General features: G+C 37.6%; 1 protein-coding gene and 1 long non-coding RNA gene across 3 annotated transcripts in view; one reads left to right on the top strand and one right to left on the bottom strand.

The window, feature by feature from the left end:
- PRRC1 (proline rich coiled-coil 1) lies at positions 1-25304 on the top strand. 2 transcript variants are annotated; one of them, XM_037028483.1, is made up of 10 exons: positions 1-155; positions 3444-3584; positions 4831-4956; positions 5764-6150; positions 7829-7989; positions 12756-12858; positions 16092-16255; positions 17343-17446; positions 19617-19719; positions 22506-25304. In XM_037028483.1, exons 3-10 carry the CDS (start codon positions 4851-4853, stop codon positions 22713-22715), a joined length of 1338 nt encoding a protein of 445 aa, XP_036884378.1. In that variant the 5' UTR covers positions 1-155; positions 3444-3584; positions 4831-4850; the 3' UTR covers positions 22716-25304. The 2 variants fall into 2 exon arrangements, with proteins under 2 accessions (XP_036884378.1, XP_036884382.1); XM_037028487.1 differs by lacking the exon at positions 3444-3584.
- The window catches only part of LOC118974924 (uncharacterized), a 60645-nt gene continuing 51399 nt past the window's right edge, over positions 16217-25462 (bottom strand). The window contains exon 3 of the long non-coding RNA XR_005063977.1: positions 16217-16271. This is a non-coding gene — a long non-coding RNA (uncharacterized LOC118974924). The remainder of the gene's footprint in view (positions 16272-25462) is intronic.

Below are 25462 nucleotides of genomic sequence, written 5' to 3'. Positions count from 1 at the left end.
TGGTGGCCATCTTGGAGGTGGGGACTCGCCACAGAAGCTCCTGTGTGCATCTTCCTGGTCTCCTCTGAGCCGTAGGCTTAACACCCGTACCTCCAGTACCTCAGTCCGTGTCTCCCACTTTTCAGCTGTTACACATCACTCTCTTGGGTTCACAGGTGAGCGTCAGCTTGGGAGCGACGTGGGTGCATGCAGGTGGGGGCGACAGTGGTAGCCCGGGGTGTGGGCGCCAAGGGGCGCAGTCCCCGCCAGGTAGGCGGGCCAGCAGGCCCCTTGGTGGTCGAGGGTCTTTACTGAGACCCAAACTGTGGTTCATTTCCGGCGCGGCTGTGGGAGCGTTCAGGACGCAGCCCAGGCTCTGGTGCCCTTGGTTAGGCAAGCCTCGGCTTGTACCGTGGGTACGTTTCGGGGGTCTTGTTCTGGCACTTTAGTCTTGTCCAGGCACCGCTGGCTCCACCTTCAGGGCGCTGGCCGGTGTTAGAGACCAGTGGCTAGCACCCGCTGACCTTAGCCCAGCCCAGCCGGGCCTGGAGACGTGGCAGAGCCTGGGGGGAGGCCGCTCCCGACCTGGCTGGGTCAACAGACCAGAGCAGCAGTGGGAAGAGGCTTATTTTCCCGTAGGTTCTCGGGTCAGTGCCTAACACCATTCTAGCGGCTTTTGTAGTCTGCTCTAGTTCATCAGCAGCAATTGCTTTTATGGTTGTTAAAGCTCCGTTATTCCATTTCTTTTCTTGTGTACGTATACTGTGTAACGTTGATACATGTTACTTTTTGTGTCTAGATTTGAGCACTAAAACTTTCACCCACCTTGACATTTCACTGTTGTTTTATCACTGTAGCTTTTCTTCAGTGGAAGGTAGTACATTTATGTATACAAAATTTACCCAATAATGCCAATAAGCCAGTTCTCAAGTAGTAAAGCTTTTAAAGGCTGAAATAAATGAACAAATTATTCCATGTTATGGGTTGTATTCATTGTGCAAAGTTCTTTTGCCAACACACTTGTTACTCTTAGGAATGAGGGTCATCTTTAAATATGACTTCCACTAGCCACTGTAAGAATTTGGTAGCATCTAAAGTAGGAAATGAATGACCAAGAGAAAAATGGGGAGCTGCAGAGATGGCTTTGGGAAAGCATGGTGCATATTTGCCTCACCTCTCACTGTTCAGTGCAATTCAGACTGACTTCTGTCCCCACTCCAGCTCTCACTACATTCATCTCCAGTTAAACAATTCCACTGAATTTTTCAGATGCCATCCTCTTTGGTGTCTCTGCAGATTTGATATGGTTGCCTACTTCTACCCTGGAACACTCTGACTTTGGGACACCACAGTCTTCCTGGTTTTCTTCTTATCTTTCCAGTCATCTCTCATTCTCTGTAGCTTGTTCTACCTGGGTACTCTTCAAGGATTGGTTGGGTCATCCTTTCTTCTCACTCTTTTGAGTAAACTGAGGGAACCCACACTTAAATGTGGTTTCTAGGCTGCAAACCAAGTCATTGTCTTTCTTTGGATGTTTCAAGGGGCTTATTATATTCAGCATGCCCAATATAAACATTGTATAACCTGCACTTCAAAGATGCCAGACAAATACCTTGACCTCTTCATTGTTCCCTAAGTGAACGACACCACCATCTCTGTCCAGTTGTGCCGGTCAGACATCTCCCCATCATTGTCCCATAGCCAGTCTACTCCTGAGTCTTAGTGCCTGAACATCTCTTGAATCTGCTGTTCTTCATCTCCACCATCACCACCATAGTCTAGGCCAGCGATTTTCAACCAGTTTGCTGCACTAATTTTGAAAACATTCAGTACCTGACTATGGTCAGGGGCACAGACCTCTTTTCCCTTAGACTGTCAAATAAAAAAGTGACAACAGCCAACACAACAATAGCCATCTGGTGTGAATGAATCAAAATTATATCTATTTTTTGTCAGATAGGCAAAAATACACTTTTTGGTGTGCTGCAGAATGCTAGCAATTAGTTTGTGTGTGCTGGGAGATGGAAAAAGTCGAAAATCACTGGTGCAGGCCAGAGTTTTTCACCCTTGGCATTACTGATATTTGGGGCCAGATAACTTTTCCCTTAGGGTGGGAAAGGGCAGAATCACCTTCTTCCCCACCTCCCTAGGAGTCTGGGGTGTTATTACTTCTTATTTGAACTACTTCTATATCCTTAATGGTCCCTGCATTTACTCTGACTGTCCCATGGCCCAATCTGCATATTGTCATCAAAATAATCTTTCAGCACAAATATGAATTGTCAAAAGCTAGACTCAGCCTAAATGTTTTTTAACAGATAAGTGGATAAAATTGGCGCAGCTAGAAAGTGGAGTGCTATTCAGCATTAAAAAGAATGAAGTATTGATACATCCACAACTTGATGGATTTGAAGGTACCATATTTTGCCACATAAAACATGTTCCCATGTATCACACACACCCATGTTTTTGGCCCAGACTTTCAGGAAAAAAATCTTTTGTTCTAATTTTTAATTCAGTTTTTTGATTTATTAATATTTAGAAACAAAACTGATTATTGTATTCCAGGGTATTATTTTACACATGAGCATGAATAAAAGCATTAAAAGCATTTACATAGATCACGGGGTTAGTACTGCCTATGTATAATGCACATCCTTATTTTTCCCTCAAAAATTTGAGCAAAGATGTGTGCATTATACACTGCAAAATATGGTAATTATGCTGAGTCAGAAAACCCAGTCTCAGAAAGCTGTATGCTGTGTGTGATTCTATTTGCGTAATGTTCACGAAATGAGAAAATGTTAGAGAACATTTTGTTGCCAGGGCTTATGGTCGGTGGAAGGGTGGGGCAGAGGAGCCGCTTGAGGTGTTCCTTGGGGGAGACAGAACAGTTCTGTGTCCTGATTGCTGGGGTGGTTACGTGAGTCGGTGCATATGATGCAACTTCATACAATGACACGCACAGACATACTCTCACATGTGCACAAACATAAAAATGGGTGACATCCAAATAACATCTACAGTTTAGTTACCAGTGTCGTACCAATGTTAATTTCCTAGCTTTGATCATTGTACTATAGTTATTATAAGATACTGTTATTGGGAGAAGCTGGATTAAAGGTAGTCGTGAACTTTGTTCTATTTTCGCAACCTTATTCTGAATGTAAAATTTTTTCAAAAAGTTAGAATAAAAGACAAGAAATGTCACTCTCAGCTTAAATGCCCCATGGAGACTTTCCATCCTTAAAAAACCTGGTCTGTAAGGCTCAACACGTCCTGGGCTCCTGTTGTGTTCCATTCCTCATTTCTTTTCTGATCTGTGCTAAATGGGCTTTCTTGGATGTATCTTGTTCCTGCTACCTTACTAGGAGGGCCTTTATCTTTCCTGTACATTCACTGTTTTTGAAATTTGCCCCCTTATCTCCTTTCTCTTGCCTAATTAAATTCTGTACCCTCTTCAGATCCTTGGGGAGGGGACCCTTTCCTCACCTTCAAGTCAAAATTGTATTCCTGTCAAACAACTGTTCCTGCTCTCAGCACGTCATTCGGGCTGCATTCGTTGCACACTGGCATTCCTCTTTGATCACCTCCTGGGCTGGTCTGTAAGTATCCTGATTTCGCTTCCCTTGTGTTTCCAGAGGCAGCAAACAGTGCTTGGCAAACAGTTGGCTTTCACTGAATGTTAAATGAATAAAAACATCAAAAAACAACTTTGGTGTATTTAGAAGTTCTGAGTTTACTCTGGTGACAGGCTTGAAAGTTTGTAATTTTTAAGGGAATTTTTCCATATTTTGTAATCATAATCATCTGTTAGGACCCTGGCGTCTGGTGGCATTTTTGCTATTGTAACTTTTCTAAAAGCTGGGACATATCATTTAGCAATTGTTGGGATGTTTTAGAATGTGAGGAAGCAGAAAATTGAGCACGTTTTATTATTATTTTTAATGTTAACATTAAAGGAGTAGCCCACATACGATGCTTTATGGGAAGAGAGGAACTGTTTCAAAAATACTTCAATATTTTTATTTTTAATATAATAGTGACCAGAACCTAGATATCAATCTAATATTCATTAATGTGGCAGAAATCAGTAATTTATTATTTGAAATATATTGGGCAATTAATTACATAGTTTATATAAAAATCATAATGATTTATTATACAGTTAGCATAAAATTATTTCCCAATACTAAGCACATTTATGAAAATATCACAGGTTTTCTGCATATTTGGCATTCTCACTAACTTTTCCCCAAGGTTTATTTACTTGTTTTTAGAGAGAAGGGGAGGGAGGGAGAGGGAGAAAAACATTGATGCACGTGATAAACATTGATCTACACGCTACCAACCAGGGACCAACCCAGGTGTGTACCCTAACTGGAAACAACTGGAGACCTTTTGGTTCACAGAGTGACACCCAACCCACCGAACCACAGCAGTCAGGGTCTGACTGACTTCTTTTTTCAGGAATTTTCACAGACTTTTCATCTGCAAATAAGTGGCATTATGAACATGCCCTAGCTGGTGTGGCTCAGTGGATTGAGTCCTGGACTGTGAACCAAAGTGTCACAGGTTCGAGTCTCAGTCAGGACACATGTCTAGGTGAGGACCAGGTCCCCAGTGAGGGGTGTGTAAGAAGCAACTACACATTGATGTTTCCTTCTCTCTCTTCTTCCCTCTCTTCCCCTCTCTCTAAACATAATAAAAAATCTTTTTTTAAAAGAGTTTAAAAAATAAACATAAAGACATGTCTCTTAATGATTATTTATAAAATTATTTTCTAACTATACAAGCTTTAAAAATAGGCTTTTGACTAAGGTGTAATACTGCATTTTAATATTTTTACAGTATATCATCATTGAAGAAAAATGATGGAAGAGAGTGGGATAGAGACAACACCACCCGGGACCCCTCCACCAAATCCTGTAGGACTGGCTGCCGCCGCTGCGATGTCTCCCACCCCTGTTCCTCTGGGTAAATGGAGTTGTCTGGCATCTCGGAGGGGTGTCCAACCTGCGGCCCACAGGCCACATACAGCCCAGGGTGGCATTGTAAATTTACTTACAACGTTTGGAGACATGTTTGTGGTTATGTCACAGATACGTATTTGTGTATTTCATGTGTGGCCCAAGACAACCCTTTGTCTTCCAGTGTGGCCCAGAGCCGCCCGAAAGGTTGGACACCCTGCTAGTGTATTTTGAGTATAGTAGAGAGACTGTTATTTTTTCTCACTCAAATAACAAAAGAATGCATATATTAAAACTTCTCTGATCTTTGCCAAGATGAAGGGAGACAGCCTTTTTTATTTAAGCCCAAAGACAGAAAACATGAATGTTTTGCTTTACAAAGGTAAACTTTTGTTCTTTTTATTCATATTTACTGTAAATCATCTTTCTTATGACAAAATATTCCAAAAAGTTCTGTCTCATGTTCTGTGACTTTGTGGTCAATAACCTTCTGAAAAAGGTTTTGAGCCTTCAGTATATAGGTTTTTATATTCATAGCAGCTTTATTTTGTTCAAACACATTGAAACAAGCAAAAACACAAAGATCTACTTATGAACAGTACCGTAAGTTAATTTTATGTAGCTGCTTCTTTTACTTATGGGACTTGAAAGTCACTTGTTGTGTATGTTAAACTACACATTTAAAAAATAATTCTTGGGATATGGTCTGTTACTTTTTTCAATAATTTTGCAAGAAGAAAGTAATAAGATACTTTGAAAATTTAGGTGAAAAACATTTCTAATTTTGTGTTTTTTTCTCCCCCGATTTTTCTAGCTACAACCAGTTCTTTTTCTTCTCCAAATGTCCCTTCTATGCAGTCCTTGCCACCACTCGCATACTCCACCCCTCAGCCATCCCTTCCTCCTGTGAGGCCTGCAGCATCGTTGCCTTTTGTGCCTCCTTCATCAGTTCCTTCCCCACCACTTGTGACTGCTGTGACGCCTCCCGTTTCTCCACCAACTGCTGCTGCCTTCAGTAGTCCTCCTTCATCCCTCCTCCCGCCTTCAACTTCTGCCCCAAGTACTCCTCCATCTGCGCCCCCTCCGGGTCCTCCTACCTCTGGGTTTTCGGTTGGTTCAGCATATGACATCACAAGGGGACATGCAGGAAGGGCTCCCCAGACACCCTTGATGCCGTCATTTTCTGCACCTCCAGTAACAGGTAATTTGCTTGTACTGATACTTTGAAACAAATGGCTATAGCTAATATTTTTTTAAGTTACAACTTTATTAAGATATAACTTACACACCACATGATTCTCACATTCAAAGTGTACATTTCATTATTGATGTATTTAGAGTTATGCAATCATCACCACAATTTTTAGAACCTTTTTAAATTCTTTGTTAAGTATGTATATATGTACTTATTGGAGGGAGGGAGAAAGAAGGGGAGAAAAACATTGATGTGAGAGAAACATTGATCATGTGCACCCCGACTGGGGACCGAACTTGCAACCCCCAAAAGAAACCTCTGAGCTTACTAGCAGTCACTCTCTACTTTCTCCTCACAGTCCTAAGCAAACACTAATCTACATTCTCTCTCTATGAATTTGCCTAGTTTGGACATTTCACATAAATGGAATCTTATGTAGCATATACATCATCAGTACTTCATTCCTTTTTGTGGCTGGATAATATTCCATTGAATGGGTGTACCACATTTTGTTTATTCAGCCCATCAATGAATTATTTCTGGTTTTTGGCTACTATGAACACTGCTTTTCTGAACATTTGCATACAAGTTTTTGGGTGGATATATTTTTATTTATCTTGTGTAGCCATGGAATTGCTTACTTGAAAAACCCACAAACCGTTTTCCAAAGCAGCTTTTTTACCAGCAGTGTAAAAGATTCCAGTCCCTCTGCATTAATGTTTTAAACTCATTTCTTTGACTTCTAGAGTTTTCAGTTCTCATGTTTTTGCCATATTAATTATTAAAATAAAGCTGATACAACCTAGTGTATGATTTTTATATGTTGTAAAACTTAGTAGTACATTAGTATGTACTATAAGGAATGTCAAACAAAATTCCAAATTTTGTCCTAACATTTTGTGTACTTAGAGCGAAACATCAAGGTGAAATTTGAGAATTTTTTTTAAAGCTTCACTTAAAAAAATGATCAGGACTGAATAGCCTAAGGAGTAGTTTTATTTAGCCAAGTAGAAATTCAAAACCCAATAAAAGTTCTTGTGTTGCTGTAAGTTGGTGGTATTGGGCCATTTCCTTTTCTAGGTTGGCTGTAGCTGTTACACAGTTGGCCTCTCTGGAATGGTTGTTGGAAACCATTATCAAAACTTCAGCTGAGTCATTTTCTGCCTATTATTTCTCATTATAGGAAAGGAAGCAACTTTATTGTAATTTTTATTGTCAAAGTTTGTGTATCTGCCTTTACCAATAAAAATTTTTTGGCAGAGTATAAGTTTTATACCCATGTTTATCTGTATGGTTGTTTTTAATTAAAATAGGGTATATAGAGTATGTGTACTTACTGCTGTATGCTTTTATATGATGGGCTAGGGTGTTCATATCAATTATTTTTATGCATTAGAGAGATTAGAATTATAGCTGTTATATCAAGGTACTAAATAGAGAAAACATGAAGTATTTTCTGATTGTTATTTTTTTTTCCATTTTCAAGACAGTTGGTGTAAGCCTATGAAACAAAAAAATATCTTTTGGAATTTCGTTTTACTTGTATTTTATAAAATAGTTATAAGAGATTCTTTGAGTTATATTACTTCAGCTAAACTACATGTCTTTTATGTTTCACTTCCTATTTTATAGGAAATAATTTATGGACTAAACTACATAGTTAAATATTTTTGCCATTAACTAGGTATTTTGCCAGCCCCTATTACTCAGCAAGCCAGTTTGACATCTCTAGCCCAGGGAGCTGGGTCCACATCTGCCATCACATTTCCAGAGGAACAAGAAGATCCTAGAATTGTGAGAGGTCAGGATGAAGCATCTGCTGGTGGACTCTGGGGTTTTATTAAGGTAAGCTGCATTTACTTTAAAAACCATGCTTAGTTTTTAGCTTACAGCCAAGATAGAGCTATAGGTAGATACACTTTGCTTTCTAGCACAACCAAAAGGACAACAACCAATTTAAAAACAAAAAAAACAACTAGAACTGCCAGGAAGTTGAACTGTATGAAAGTCTGACAGCAAAGGAGTTAAAGGAGAGACATTCATCTGGACTGTTAGGAGGAGCAGAGACAGGCAGCTGGGGTGGAGGGGTCATGTGGCAAGGCAGCAGCTGGTAGACTGGGAGGTTCCACATTCGCCTGTGGATAAACCAGAAGGAACACCTGGGGAGTGGGACAGACTACACAACCTGGGGTCCCAGTGTGGAAAACTAAAACCTCAAAACCTCTGACTGAAAAAATCTATGGGGGTTGTGGCAGTGGGAGAAATTCCCATTCTCACAGGAGAGTCCATTGGAGGGACCCATGGGGTCCTAGAAGGTATACAAACCCATCCACCTGGGTATCAGCACCAGATGGGCCCGATTTGCTTGTGGGTAGTGGCGGAAGTGACTGAAAGCAGGGTGAGAGCCAAGCAAGGGGCATTGCTCCCTCTCTGACCCCCCCCCCCCAATATGCAGCACCACAGTGCCGCCAAGTGGGTTACCCTGTCCTGGTGAACACCTAAGGCTCTGCCCCTTACAGCATAACAGGTGCACCAAGACAAAGAAATACAGCCCAAATGAAAGAACAGATCAAAACTCCAGAAAAAGAACTAAGTGACGAAATGGTAGCCGGGCAATCAGATGCAGAGTTCAAAACACTGGTAATCAGGATGCTCACAGAAATGGTTGAGTATGGATGCAAAATAAAGGAAGAAGTAAAGGCTACACAAAGTGAAATAAAGAAAAATATACAGGGAAGCAACAGTGAAGGGAAGGAAACTGGAACTTAGATCAATGATTTGGAGCAGAAGGAAGAAATAAACATTCAACTGGATCAGAACGAAAAAACAAAAATTAAGAAAAAATGAGGAGAGGCTGAGGAACCTCTGGGCCAACTTGAAATATTCCAACATCCAAATCCCAGGGTTGCCATAAGGAGATGAGGAAGAGCAATAAATTGAAAAGATAATGAAGGAAAACTTCCCCAATTTGGCAAAGAAAGTGGGCATGCAAGTTCAGGAAGCTCTGAGAGTCCCAAAGAAGTTGGACCTAAGGAGGAACGCACCAAGGCACATCATAATTAAATTACCTGAGATTAAAGATAAGGAGAGAATCTTAAAAGCAGCAAGAGAAAAGGAGAGAGTTACTTATAGAGGAGTTCCATATGGCTATCAGCTAATTTCTCAAAAGAAACCCTACAGACAAGAAGGGGCTGGAAAGAAGTATTCCAAGTCATGAAAGGCAAGGATCTACATCCAAGATTACTCTATCTAGCAAAGCTATAATTTAGAATGGAGGAGCAGATAAAGTGTTTCCCAGATAAGGTCAAGTTAAAAGAGTTCATCATGACCAAGCCCTTACTATTGAAACGTTAAGGGGACTTAGTCTAAGAAATACAAGATCAAAACATTTTACGAATAGTAAAATGACAGCTCACAACTATCAACAACTGAACCCCCCCAAAACAAAAACAAAAACAAACTAAGGAAACAACCAGAACAGAAATAGAATCACAGAAATGGAGATCACATGGAGGGTTGCCAGCAGGGAGGGGGGAAATAGGGGGAAAGGTACAGGGAATAAGAAGCATAATTGGTATGTACAGAATAAACGGGTGGAACTTAAGAATCATATAGGAAATAGAGAAGCCAAAGAACTTACATGTATGAACCATGAACATGAACTAAGAGGGGTGGGGAATCCTGGCAGTGGGCAGATGTAGGGCGGAGAGGGATGAAGGGAATAAAAAAATGGGACGATTATAATAGTATAATCAAAACATGCTTTAAAAAACCTTGCTTAATTTTTAAAAAGATTTTATTTATTTATAGAGAGAGGGGAAGAGAAAGAGAGAGAGAGAAACATCAGTGTGTGGTTGCCTCTCACATGGCCCCCACTGGGGACCTGGCCTGCACCCCAGGCATGTGCCTTGACTGGGAATCGAACCAATGACCCTTGGTTTGCAGGCCAGCACTCAATCCACTGACCTACACCAGCCAGGGGAAGAAAAACACATTTAATTTTTAAATTATGAAACTAATAGATGTGCATTAGAGAAAACTTCGAAAATAAAAGGGCGTAAGGAGAAAATCTGTTCTTTTTACTAGTTTTCTATAGTTCCTCAACCTTTTTGTATGTGCATATCTATGTAGATGTATCACTTTTTAAATAAAAATCAAATTGGGATAGTAACATGTGGACACATACTATTTTGTGTCTTTGTCTTTACCTAGCATATATCCAGAATATCTTCCTAGCTATAAAATATCTTAAGAAATGTTCTCATTTCTGGCTGCTTTGCCCTATATACCATGGCATTTATTTCCCTTATTTTATTTTGCTAATGTGCTTTGACATTTTCTAATTGTGATTCTTATCAGTAAAACTGTGATGACCATTCTTATATGCAGATATTTGTGTTCATCTCTGTTGTATCAGGATTAATTTTTGATGAATGTCAGAGTGAACATTTTAAAAATTACTGTCACATATAAGCTGTCCAGGAAGGTTATACCAGAATACACTGTCACGGTGGTTTTTCCTTTGCTAGCACTGATGAATAAACTTGAAGTACAATATTTTCTAATTTGCTAGGCAAAAGTGATACCTGATTTTTATTTGCATTTCATTGTTACTGAATTTGAACATTTTTCCACATGATTTATTTATCATTTATAGATTTTTTAAAAAATCCTCAGCTGAGGATATATTTCTTGATTTTAGAGAGAGAGTAAGGGAGAAAGAAAAATCAATGTGAAAGAGAAACATCGATTGGTTGCTTCCCATACATACTCTGATACAGTTTTCTTTTATGAAGTCTCTGTTCGTGTTGTTTGCTCAGTGTTGAATTGGGATGATTTTCTTACTGGATTTATATGACCTGTATAGTAAGAATATATTATTATGTACTATTATATATTGTAGTTTTTGTTATAATAAAGATTCTAAATTTTCAGGACTCATTTTTATCAGCCTACTTTCAATTTTTTCATGATAAAAATAACCTTTTCCCACAATATATTATTTTTGTTTGATTTCTTCTAATTCTTTTATTATTTTTACACTTACCAATTTAATGTAGCTGATGCTTTATTATATGAGATAGAAGTGGATTTTAATTTTCTTCCAGCCACTTAATTGACTCTTCCAACATAATATCCCAGTGATTAGATATGTCACCTTTATCTTAGTTACTGAATTGTGGGTTAATGTCCATTTCTGGGCTCTGTATTCTATTCCACTGCTCCACCTATCCTTGCAATAGTACCACCCTACTTTAAGTATTGTCATTATTATATTAATTATCGATAGCCTACTTTGCTGATGTTGGGGTAGGGGAGTATCATCGATGGGTAAGCTAGGTCAGTTCCAAGCTTCCACATTGGTAAAGACACATCAGCATTGGCTTGTGTAAGTCTGATAATTTTTTTCTTTAAAATTTTCCATTGATTGTTTCCTGATGAATTTTGGAATCGCTCTGTCAGGTGACCACCCCCCAACATTCTTTTGATGGTTTGGCAGCAATTTAATTGTATATTAAACATTTTTAGATCAGTAGGTGGTTAAGTGATTTATGGCATTTTTCATGTTGCATGAAGATGGCATTTTTCTAAGCTGTTTTTTTAATATCCCTCTGTTTTTTAAAAGCTTTCTTTATAGTAGGACTGTCACTTCCTTTCCTTGTTAAAAGTGTGTCATTGTGTCCTGTCATTTGAAACACCCAGTTCAACTCAGAGGTCTGTGAATAACTTATCAACGAAAGGTTGGTCGACAGTCCCATGTGTCAGTGTTAACAAACTTAATCTTTTTTCTGAATCACCTTAGCTTAATGGTAGGCAGGGCGAGGCGGAACCCTGGCTGTTAGCCACATGTCTTCTTGGGTCATTCTCCCTCTGATACCCCCAACCATGGGAGGAGTGGAGCACAGCCCACTCCTTCTGCCTCATGGTATGGTTTTACATCAGGTGGGCGCAAGCCAACTGGGGGGTTGCCCTGTAAGTTATGTCAGTGTCTCATCACTGTGCTGTGCACTGGAAACTAATATGTTGAATATTAACTCTAATTGAAAAAAAAGTCCAGAGGAATAGGTCTGTCTTAAAAGGGAGAATTTGCATATGAACAAAACAATCAGGGACCAGGAAAAAGAAGCTTTGATAGGATGTAGATATTTTATATGAAGGGTAATAGGTAACTGTTTTGGGGGGTAAATATGAGGAATGTTTTCACTCTTCATATTTTTATTAGAGAACAAAGTACAGGTCTGTGGAGACATCTGATTACAGTCTTTATTTGTGATCCTGACAGACGAGTTTTTTATGTAAGTAAATAGAAGTGAAATGAAATTATTACATAAAATGAAGTAAATAAATATACATGCACATATATATATGTATATGCAATGTACATACCTCAGAAGAGTGCTACTTGAAGTGTGTTCTGCATACCATTGTGCGTCAATGATGGATAAGCATTTTGAAACTTCATAGGAATTTCATATTGCCATCACCTTGTTTTTCTTACACTTTACAAAAGTGCCAGTCCATGATGCATTGGAAACCTAAAAAAATAATGTCTTTTATTATCAAGTTGTTTGCTTAGAATGGGCGTTTATATGTTAATTTGTTTCATGCAGGGTGTAGCCGGCAATCCTGTGGTGAAGTCTGTGCTTGATAAAACAAAGCATTCCGTAGAAAGCGTGATTACAACGCTGGACCCTGGCATGGCTCCATATATCAGTATGTATGAAACACAGATCAGCACCTGCCATACTTTCTAAGGTGTTAGCCACCGACTGTCATTCCACTGATCACTGGAAATCCTCTTATGTTCTTATATTAAGTTGATTGTGAAGTCGTAGTCTTAGTATTTTTAATTCATCTTTTTCTTAGTCACCATTAAACACACTTTGAAAACTCCTCAGAATGAACTTTGGAGGAGTAAAAAACAATATGAATTATTAGTATACGTCCTTACTGATTCTAGTTGTAAATGTGGTTAGCGTTGCTGCATATGATTTTTACTTTATTCGTCATTGATATTTGAAGTAATGCTTTGTTCATGATTTTGACATTTCTCCAGTTATCCATTTTTAATAAGGCTGGTTATGCTTAACTTACTTGTAATATTTTTAGGGGAAGTTAATCTGTTGATTAACACTATCTGATTATTAGGTTTTTTGGGGGAAAAAAGCTGCTTTTTGAAAAGCTTTCTTTTTGAAAGCTGTTTTAACCACTTTTGAATCCTCATTACCAGGAATCCTCCAGAAAGTTGACCTAGACATGTTGTCTGCCCTTTAATTTCTAATGTGTATATCGAGTATGTGAAAAAAAGACAGTTTAGCAGTATCAGTGATCAATTATTAGTAATTCTGTTGAAGATAACTTACAAGCCAAAGCTGTGTACCAGGTACCTGAATGCAGATTTTCAATGGCAATAAAAGGTCAGTAACCTTTATGAGTCTTGATAACACTTTACTATCTAGTAAATGTCCAGGAGCAAGATCTAACAATGACAGGTACCATTTATTAAGTGCTTGGCTTTGCCAGGCACTGATTCTCACAAGAGCTCTGCAAGGTAGGTATTATTTTCCTCAAGTTTTAGATAAGAAACCTGGGTTCAGAGAGATTTCAGTTATCCTATGTCACACAGCTTGGTGGGGCTAGATTGAACCATGTTCATTTTTTTTTTTACACCTAGCCACTTTGGTTCCCTGGAAGTAGAAAACTGAATCAGTCATTAAATCAGCTGAATTATCCTTGGTGTTTGTAACTGCCAAAGGATTTAGAAATCAGGCCCTATTACTATATTGATTTTATATATTCATAGTAATCAAGTTTGACAACAATGCATCATGTATATTTTCCACAGCTCCTATTTTGAATGAAAGGAAGTATTTTGGCAGCTCTTACTATTTTAATGGGTACTACATTAGACTGTAAAAACAATTATTTTATTTATTGTTAGAGCAAGCCCTGTGAAGAGATAGGTATTTTTCTATGGAACTATCTCATTGACTTCCCCAAGATAACAATGCTAGAAAATGGTAGGTAGGACTCAAATCCAAGACTGCTTCTCACGCTGATAGTCTGCATGACACCAAGAAGCGGGAGCAATACCAAGGCAAGGGCCAGGGGAGGAGAGATACAAAGTGAGGTTTTTGTCATTCTATAATATCATAACAGAAATCTTAATCAGTCAGCTTTAAAGGGTAATAATGAGTGTTGGAAAAGCTGACATTTTCTTGACAGGCAGCAAGACCATTCTTATCTAATAAAACTCAAAGGGAAACATGTTATTTGTAATCAATTATTCTAGAAATGACTTGATATAATACTTCTAAATGTATCAAAATGGCACATGAGTGATTAGAAATGGATTTTAACAGAATTTAACTTTCTGCATTCTTTTCATGCTCCTTTTGTTGTGAGAGGCAGCACTAAGCAGTTTTAGTGGAGTAGTTAGTGCTCAGCAAGGGGCAAGGAAGATGTCCCACATGGAGGAAAAAAATGAGAACAGTATACTTTTTTTCTCTTCTCTCTTATGTGAGCTAATTAGTTTTAGTACCTTCTGAAATTCTGCCAAAGATGGGATCTATGGAACATTATGTCATTCAGGAATAAAAGGTATCCATAATAGAAAACCCAGATACTTGGAAGATATTTACAACTGTTCCACAAGATACTAGGGAAAAACAAAGCATTGCTTTGGGGCAACATGTTTTATAATACAAATGTTAGGTCAGGCTTTTAAAAATAATTAGGCATATTTGATCAAATTAGTGTAGTATACCAGTTTTTAAGCAATTAATTGAAATATTAAAAATGTTTTTAAAATGTTTTAAAATGTTTTAATTTCATACTGCTCTTAATCTTTTTAAATTTCAAGTTTTATGAAAGTTGGTATTTCATTTTTTAATGTATGCTTGCATATTTGTGTTGGGTCGTAATGGGATATGTCATTTATAAATACTCATTTATTTGTGATATATGCCCTATTCTTTCAGTGATGGGGATGTATAATATAAAAGTTTAACTCCCACATTTTAAACTATTTTCTAAATAAAAAGCACATTTCATGGTAGTCCCTGTGCTGAACTTCTGTGCTGCTCTTTGACCAATCATCGTATCAGTAACAGTCATGTCCATTCTCTGTGAATAGAGTCAGAGTATCCTAAATGTATTTCACAAGCCAGAACGTTTAATTTCTATGATTGCTGAAGGACTAGCATCTGTATTTTGTTAGAATTTTGTGTATGATAGATGCCTGTCTTTATTAATTAGCAGCAGAAACAGCATTTAGATTTACAACCTTAAAAATGCAAGAAATTTGTCTATCTAAAATTTAAACTAATCAGAAAATGAAACTTGGCCTAAATTAATAAAGTCCTATTGTAGAAAAACTGTTTTCAGAGTGGCCAATTTTTTTACATTAATATTAGGAGCTGTTATTAGAGGCTAAAAATGTGTTCTGTGAACAGAAGAAACATGGAAAGTACTGGGTTAAAGTCATGATTTTTAATTGTTGGATTTCTTAGAATCTATGCTAATTTGCATTGTAAATTTCCAAGACAGAAATACAGTGAGCATCACCTCCCAAGCTTGTTTGACCACAGCACACTGTTCGCAGGGAGAGCTACTGCTATATTCTGGAATAGTATTTCATAGAATACAGAACAGTGTGGTGCCATATTTGAGACAGATATGTAGTAATCAGAAATGTTAGAAGGTGTGTGCCATCTTCTGCTTGCAAATAGACTCCCTCAGATAATGCATTAAATTCTTATTTTTAAAACTGAGGAAAAGTGCCTACTTCTTGCTTGGCTAAGCTCTTACTGGAATAAGATGCCTATATCTTACATCATTCTTTGAGTTTAGTCATAATTATGTAAATAAAATGTTAGTTTATGGTAGTAATTATGAGAATTTCATTATTTTAACTTGGAATTGAAATTTTCTTCTGGCCTTTGTAGAGTCTGGAGGTGAACTGGATATTGTTGTGACCTCAAATAAAGAAGTAAAAGTTGCCGCTGTGCGGGACGCCTTCCAGGAGGTCTTCGGGCTTGCTGTGGTCGTGGGGGAAGCCGTTCAGCCCAACATTGCCCCCCAGCCAGTGGGCTATGCCGCTGGGTTGAAAGTGCGTAACGGAAGACCTGTGGGGTACAGAAATGGGCAGTTAGTCTCTTCATAGTTCTGGCAGTAATTCTGTGGTCTGGATGGGGCTAACTGGTTTTACGTAATGACCTGGGCACCTTGGTTTTAATTAGATAACTGTGGTATCATGAAGATACAGTGGAGTTTTAAAGAAACCTACAGTGGGTTTGACTATTGGGGAAGGGGAGGAAACACATGCGGGGAGCACAAAAGAAATAAGTAGTTAGTCCAAAAGAGACATTCTTAACCCAGTGTTAACATTCAGATCAATTACTAACCTATAATAACTGGAATCCCATAAGTTTTTTATTAATACTACTATTAATGATGCTTTAAAGTTGAGTATTTTTTTTTCATGGTTAAGTTCCAGTGAGCCTCTAGTCATAGCATTTTTGTCAGCCAGTCAGTGCATAACTTTGTTTTATGTCTACTTCTGTTTAAATCTTCTTTAATGTATATGTATCTGGTTTATTAACATTGAATTCTCACAGCTAACAACGTTATAACTCATGCCCAAATGAGGCTTATCTAACATTCATCCTGTCTCCATAAGGTACATCACGGTCTTCTGTGCTTAACAACGCTAGACAGTACTTCAGCCCTGTACTTGGGAGCTATTTTAAAACAGCAAAGTCACCTAGGAAAAAACAGGACTGAAAAACAGCACTAAACAATTTTACTAAAAAACCAATCATAGTTATGGCCATTGTTGAATAGTTTACATTTAATAAATGTAGGTGTAGTTAATACCTACAATTAAGAAACACATAGTTTCCTTATATTAGCAACAGTCTTTTAGAACATAGAAAATAAAAATAATCCATTTCACAGTAGCAACCAAAACAATAATGCACATTGAAATAATTTGGAAGGTACACTCTACACTTATTACTGAGAGGAACACGATGGGACTTTGTCACTTTTTGTTTTCTGTGTTGCTTGAATGTTTATAATGAGTATATATGCATTTGTGTAAATATATGCATGTATTGCCTGTGTGCCCATAAATTGGTATACTTCATAATGAATAACTTGGAACAGTTTCTAACGTGCGCTGTGGTACGATTCAGGGAGCCCAGGAGCGGATAGACACCTTGCGTCGAACCGGAGCGATCCATGAGAAACAGATTGCTGTGTCAGTGGAAAACTTTATTGCAGAATTGCTACCTGACAAGTAAGAGGCTTGCTTTTGTTTTCAGTTACAGATTTTTCGTGTAATGAGAACTCTTGAGATCTTTGTTAGCAACTTTCAGGTATACAGTATTATTAACTACAGTCAGCATGCTGTGCGTTACATTCCTACCACTTAAGTTAGAGCTGGAAGCTCGTACCTTTTGATCCCCTTCACCCACCTCCAACCATCACAGGTCTGTTTTCTGTGTCTCTTGAATTCCATTTTTAAATTTCTTTAGATTCCATATATAAGTCAGATCATACAATGTTTGTGTTTCTCTGTCTGACTTAGTTCCCTTAGCATTATACTTTGAGGGTCTATTACATATCACCATTAATGGCAAGATTTCCTTCTTTTTTATGGCTGAATAATACTCCAGCCACAGAATGTTACTCATCCATCAGTGGACACTTAGGCTGCTTCCATGTCTTGGCTCTTATACAGAATGCTGCATGGGGGTGCAGATATCTTTTAGTTCGTTTTACAAATGCTCAGAAGTAGAGTTGCTGGATAGGGTTTTCCTATTTTGAATTTTTTGAGGCAGTGTCATACTATTTCCTGTAGTGTCTGTACCAATTTATCTGCCTACCAACAGTGCATAAGGAGTCCCCTTTTTCACCACATTCTTCCTGCCAAAAGGTCTTGCCTTTTTGATAATAGCCATCCTAACAGGTGTGAGGTGGTGTCTCCTGTATTTTGGATTCACATTTTCCTGATGATTAATGGTGATAAAGCATCTTTTCAGGACACCTGGTGGTTTTATGATTCTTGTTAGTTAAAATGCTGGTGGTGTTACAGTTGACTTCACTTAAGTCAATTTAGAAGTATCTTTTAAATGGAAAAAGTTTTTTGATTTCATGGAAAAAGTTTGATTTCATGAAGCTATTTTCATCGAGTGATTCATTGTGAACAATTCAGAAAATGCAATAAGGATTTATTTCCTCTGAGCTTATTTTTTAATTTACTGATAATTCTTCTAGTTGGCTGTATATTAATGAGAGATGGTAATAGAATATTTCCTCAGGTGACATTTAAAATGTATTATGCATGACAGACTGTTTGTATGTTGTTGCATTACTTGACCTTCCTCAGTAAAGGTTGCCCCTCTTCCTTCTCTCTGGGGCAGGCGGTGAGGTGAAGGTGGAAGGAAGTAGTAAGAAGGTAGGGAACCGAACGTTTCCTCAGCCAACGCACTAGTGAAAGAAACAGAAGAGGTTGGGTGGACATGACAGGTATCGCAGTTTTAGACTTGAGGAGAACGTGATATCCAGGTTCAGGAGCATGACAGTATTGGGTTGGCCAGAAAGTCTGTTATGTTTTTCTGTAAAATAGTTTTCATTTTCACCAATAACTTTACTGACTTGGATATTTCGAGTATGTCGGTCGTCTCCCCCTGTTGGCTCTGGTGGGTAGAGGCCAGGGGTGCTGCTCAGCATCTTCCAGTGCATGAGGCAGCCCCTCAGCAAGGCAGTATTTAGCCAGAATGTCACCAGCACCAAGGAACTTCACAAACCACTTGTGACACATTCAATCAGTCATGGCACGTTCTTCATACACTGCACAGATCTTTTTTTTTGCGGTTCAGTTGACTTTTACCTTTCTTGAAATAATGAAGCATTATACACTGAAATGTTGCATATCTTCCATCTTCAATATTAAAATAGCTGTACAAAATACGCCAATTTTGATTTTTTTTTTAATGCACACGGATATGACAGCTGTCACAATACAATCTAACAAACTTGTTTCAAATGAAGTTACAGACAACTAAGTAAACTCTTAGGCCAGTCCGGTATTTTAGAGAACTAAGGAGCCCTTGGTGTTCTCTAAAGTGTAGTCACTGGCATCACTGTGAACACACGTTCAGGGCATTACTCGAGTCCTCCAGTCTCATTCATTCTCCATCTCAGCAAGAAAAGGAACTTGCTGTATTTTTGGTGTAGTGTTCCCCATTCTTTTTCTCCTATTGGAATTAAGCCAAAGAGGGGAATTTTATATATAGTTTTTGTGGATTCTCTTGAAAAATGAATAAAAAAAATTCCTTTTTTGGAATATTTTCTGCAATCTGCTAAGATTTTTGTCTGGATGATATTGCTTGTTATTTTTTTATTTTGTCTGTACATTAAAACTTTTATTTAGCACATAACTTGAAATTTGTATTCTGTCCTAGATGGTTTGATATTGGTTGTGTGATAGTTGAAGATCCTGGTCACGGCATTCATCTAGAAACATTTACACAAGCGACACCTGTGCCTTTGGAATTTGTGCAACAGGTTAGTTTTCTCCCTTTTTTTTCATTATGCCCCAGGGAAACTTGATACTATCTTCAAAATAAGTGTGGTTAGATTTTTTCCACTGGAAATAGTCTTTTAGCATTTTTCGTTTTCCTTCCTTCTTATTTCTTCTATGTTTTAGTACCCCCCTACTTTTGTTTTCCAACTGTCTTTGGAAGGGCAATAAATTATTACATGGTTAATCACTATTTTCCTCATTTTTTAAAATTTTTATGATTGTGTTCCTTATATTATGATGGAAAAGACTATCTCTTCTGCTGTTTTTTTTCCCACCTTTCCTTTAGTTTCAAACCCTTTATCTCAAATTTTATTTCCCTTATTACTTCATTCCCCTTATCTTGATCTTCATTTTGTTCATCTTCGGTAGTAAGTAGAAACCTTAGTGAAAGGCACGTGTCTTTACCTTTCCCCATAGTTACTAGACTATGATTTTGGTTCCTTTTACATTTTTGTACCTTGAATTCTTTTTGGAACAAGGTAGAATGCACTTCTCCATTCATAAAATTTCTATCACACCTGTACTCGTGTACATTGTCAAATGTCATCTCAAAACTTTCTCTTAAAGTTATTTGGGAATTTGAGACTCTGGTCAAGCTGTTGGATTCTCTCCCAAGCAAACACACATATTTACTCACATGTAAATTTGATGTATGTTCCTAGAATCCCTGAAAGCACCCTGTGGCTCTCTTACAGCTTTACACTGTACATGGAAACTAAGAATTCATGCTTAAAATATGGAAGTTTTATTGAACTGTTTACAAATATATATACTATTATACCAGTAAATTAGAAAAATCAGACAAAATGATTGATTTCCTAGAAAATTATAATTGCCACAGGTGATTCAGGAATAAAAGTATTAGGGTCAACCATTTGAAATTGCTGTCTTTTAAGTCAGAAACAGTTACATATGATTCAACCTTAATCACCTCAGTGAAGCTTTCCAAAAGTCATCTTACCAACATAAGACATCTTTGTAGTTTTTATCAGTTAGGAAATTACTAGAGTTTTATTTCTGGCAAAAACTGTTTGAATAGTGGAAAAAACATCTTGATACATGTATTGCATCAAATGGAGAGTACTTTGAAGGTGACTGAAGTTTAAACATGTAAGAATAAATACAAAATTTTTTATAAATTCTGGGCTTTTTGGGTCCCCCCTTGTATGTAGTAAAGTAAAAACTATATATACTAATATCAAAACTTAGGACATATTGCTAAGTAAAGACAAACTACATCTAGTATGGTCCATATGTACACGTGCACATGTACTTTAAAATGTATATAAATGAATAGAAAAAGGCCTGTAAACATACACAACAAACTGTTAATTGGCTAACTCTGAAGAGTGGTATTCAAAGGGTGTCAGAATGTCATTTGCTTTTTACTTGGCCTTTTCTTCCCTGTTTTTGTTGTCAGGAGGGTCAACGTGAAGATACGAAGTGTGCGTGTTGGGGTGCCTTGCTTGTACCCCTGCTGTTCCGTTCTCCCTGTTTTCTCCATCTTGAGAGTTTATTTCTGTGCTTCCTTATAGTTGAAGTTTTTAATTTAAGGAAATAGAAGTCAGCCCTTTAGGGAATTAAAATCAGCATGTAACATTAATAAAAATCTAGACAAATTTTACACAATTTTTATGTATTAAACAAATATAAATGACACCCCACCCCCAATTTAAAACTCAGCTATGCTGGATTTTTGCTGATAGTGTCAGATACCATGTCCCTCAAAAATGTGATTCTAGACCTAGCATCCTAAGTATCACCCGGGAACTTGTTAAAAAAATGCAGACTCTCGGGCCCTAACCCAGAGGTACAGCATTGGAATCTGCTGCTTCACAAAGTCATCGGGTGCTTCGTGTGCGTGTCGCCTTTGAGAAGCACAGTTGTGGTGACGTCTCTGAAGATCTTAGTGATTAATCCGCTGCCTCTCTTCTCTGAAACGTAGTGAAGTACTGATAGTGCAGTGTGCAAGAGAGGACTTAGAGCGGCCCCAGTTGCCGGGCCATTTGCACAAATTTACTGAGAAACTCTAAGTGTTACACACTTTCTCTTGGAACCTCCTGTGGAGTTCCAATTCAGTGATCTTAGGTGGGGCGTAAAAATTCTCTAATTTTCTAAAAATTAAAAAAGTGTCTGAGGTGATCATGATACAGAATGTATTTGGGAATTGCTGTGTAGAAAATTCATTTCTACATGTAGATATACCCCTCTACCTAACACCCTAAAACAGGAAAAATATATCATGAGCGATGCTGTCCTGGACTGAATATTATTTCAAAGCTATTAACTTACATGAAAATGAAGTATTTGGGGATACTCCTCTAGAAATTAATTGACCTTTTCTGAATGGGTTGAAGCCTAGGGTTTAGTTTCCCTCTTTCTGGTAGAAGTGTCCTGACTGTAAAATGATACCATGTTTCCGTTACAGCCTACTCGTATGAACCTGAAGTGACCCTGAATGTAGAAGTGAACTTAAACACTCTGACACCAAACTCTGTTAGAGGGAGTCATTAGATTTAAGACTCAGATTATATTTGAACAACAAAATGAGCTTAATGTGGACATTTTAAACGAGTTAGATGTGTGCAATATTATGTCGATTCGTTCATAGCCTTGTAACTTAATACAGCTGGCAGCATTAGCTCTGTTTCTCAGACTTTGTCATTATATTAAAAGGGACCTGAGAGACTTTGAGATGTCACTTACAGCTATTTTCAATGACATTTTGAATGTATTGTAAATAATAGTAATCTCACTTTTTCCATAGGCTCAAAGTCTGACTCCCCAGGACTACCATCTGAAGTGGTCCGGCCTGTTGGTGACAGTGGGAGAAGTCCTGGAAAAGAGTTTGGTAAACGTCAGCCAGACGGATTGGCACGTGGCTTTCACTGGCATGTCACGTCGACAGATGATCTACAGTGCGGCCAAAGCAATAGCAGGCATGTATAAACAGCGCCTGCCGCCCCGGACCATGTGAGAGAAGGCTTACCTAGGATGCTCAGACGTCCTCACTCTGACCTTGGTGGTAAAGAAGAGATGTTACTTTCTTCAGTTGGATGGCTTCAATGATCCAGCCGTTGTGGTTATTTTATTGTAGGCTGCAGTTTTTCTTTCCCTTTAGGAAGGCATGGTTTTATGTTAGTAGGTGAGACAAATCCTTTTTATGATCATAATTTCATGGAGTATAGTTCTCAAAAGAAGTACACAGTATACATATTTTTGTAGGCCAATTTGATATACCAAATTTATAAGGTGCAAATTCATGTGTTAAGACATTTAACTTAAAGATATGTACTTGATTATTTTTTAAGAAAGTTAATTAAAGGACTTGTTTACTGAATATTCTTTAAAAGCATTTTTCTTTTGATTCAGGATTAATCTCTTCAGTCTGAGGGGTTTCGTGTGTGCCCATGATCTCAGGGCTGGTGCTGAGCAGCTGCTCAACAATTTACCCTAAAGCTCCTACTCGCACGGGGATGGTGCACATTTTTATGCATATTTTTAACATGGGCCAAACTAACAGATTGATCACTTCCTTCTTAGTTATCATGAACACACATAGTCTGAATAATTCTGCATTTATCTTTTTTTTAAAATAAGTTTGGGATATTACAGATTTATACTCTGAACATTAGGGTAATACATTTTATTTTTTCATCGCTGTGTGACAACTAAATGGCAGATGATTTGAGCATTTTTTTAATTGGAAGCATTTGGATTATTAAACTGACAACAGCCATTAATTTCTGTTTCTACTCATATTTTCCCACTATAATAGAAAAAGTTTTGAGAAGGAATTACTTTGTTGTTCATGGGATTATATGTCTCTTATTTTAATTAACATTACTTCTTACTAAGTTTTCTTGAAACATTGCTTTTCTAATTTTGTGGTATTCTGCCTTTATTTTTTATGGAAGTTTTCAAAGAAACTCTTATATTCAGCCTGATTTAGTCCATTATGTTGATACTTAGTGAAAGCTTCTTTTTTTCCCAAATATATTTACCATTTGGGGATTTATATAAATCAAAATTAAATAGTCTTAACACTTTTGAACTCTATATATGCAAATTCAAATAACTTTTCAAGGATAGTTTATCTTCTTAGAAAAATGTAATTTAATTTTTATTTACTCTTCTGTGCAGTTCTTTAAAAGAATTGGCACAGCCTTACTAAGGGTGTTGAAGCTCTAACCGTGCACTCTCATTACACGTAAGGTTGCTTTGTTTCTTTTGTTTTCTGTTTTTATTTTATTATCTGGGGAGGAGATGAATGAGTAGTAATTTTCCAACTATAGTGTATGTTAATTTTCAAACACTACAATGATCGTTCAGTGAAATTCAGACTTGTGTGTCATTAAAAGTAATGAGAAAAAGATGAAGCCAGTTGTTGTGGCCTATTAGGGGCAGAATGCCTTTGTCTCCCTCTTTATTGAAGTTTATGGAACAGTTCATCTGTGTTTTCTCTGTTTTCCATAAATAAGGGAAGCCTTTCTCTACCATTTGTGTTTATCCTTTATTTTCAAAAACTACCCTTTTCTAACAGTATTTTTCATGGCACGGCCCAATGACTGACTAATTATGGATGAAGGAAAGAATTCCTTGTTACAGTATGTTTCTTCCTTCACTTCTGTTACTGGGAAGTTTCACAGATACTAAAAGTAATTCCTTATCTCTCACATGCCACAGCAGCGTTAGCCAAGCAGTCTGCTAGTGTAGATCTTTTGGCTTAAGATGCTGACTTGTCAATCTGAGACCCCGGTTCCCTTTACCGGTAATCCAGCTGGTTCCTTCTGCTCATCCTTTTACAGCTCCCACACTAGCATTTCTTAGAGTCAGACTAGAGGCTATTTGCTTTTTATTCTCCCTCAGGCTTCTTAGGAAGGAGCTCCAGGAACTACATACTGAATTTTATAAGCTTGTACATGTCTTTGTTTCAGTTAAGTAGTGTGAAAGAGAGCAGTAAGAAATGAAGGAAGAGTAATTTAACACCAACATCAGTCGCCAGAGGTCCTCAGATTGCTCAGTGCAAGATCTTCCTGTTACTGCGTCTGTCCAGTAGCCCTGGACCTCAGCTGTGCCCCAGACGTCCGAGTTGGTGCAGCTGTAGGCAGTACTAGTTTTCTCTTGAGTCTCTTACCACTTCTACTTCCCCATTCTTCGTTCCCCTCTCTCTCAAGGATCAATGAGGTAAGAAACTGAGGTGAATGAATATAGATAAAATGGTAGTATGATAGTAAGTCTATGTAGATAAGCCTATAGATGAATGTGGATTATGTACATCTATTAAAATTAGTAATATACTCAGGGTCAACCAAATTAATAAGTTGTTGGGTTTACTTTTTTCCTTGGCTAGAAAAAAATTCTTAACAGGTATCTGTATTCTGTGAAGCCAAACTTTCTATGTTCTAAAAGGTGTTGGGTTATGCATAAATTATTAAGAAATGTGGATTTTTACTCCCAGAATATGGTGTTCATTTTTAAGGTACTATGCAAGATGATATATTAAGTATAACCAATTTTGTAAGTATGTAAATATGTCATAAATAAATAATACCTCTACTTATTTCCCAGAGGTGTATAGTGATTTTATAAATGCATATTAATGTTTTATAAAAAGTACTTTTATTCCCTTTGATGTCTAAACTGGCAATTGGCTACCAAGAATTCTTAAAGAACAGCAACTTCAAACACTGCCCTGGCTGGTGTGGCTCCATGGACTGCCAG

This window comes from Sturnira hondurensis, unplaced genomic scaffold, assembly GCF_014824575.4.
Source record: "Sturnira hondurensis isolate 20B ecotype Veracruz unplaced genomic scaffold, ASM1482457v3 Scaffold0001509, whole genome shotgun sequence".
NCBI classification, from domain to species: Eukaryota; Metazoa; Chordata; class Mammalia; order Chiroptera; family Phyllostomidae; genus Sturnira; species Sturnira hondurensis.
Note: the sequence above shows the minus strand (reverse complement) of the source record. Positions and strands in the feature narration are given on the sequence as shown.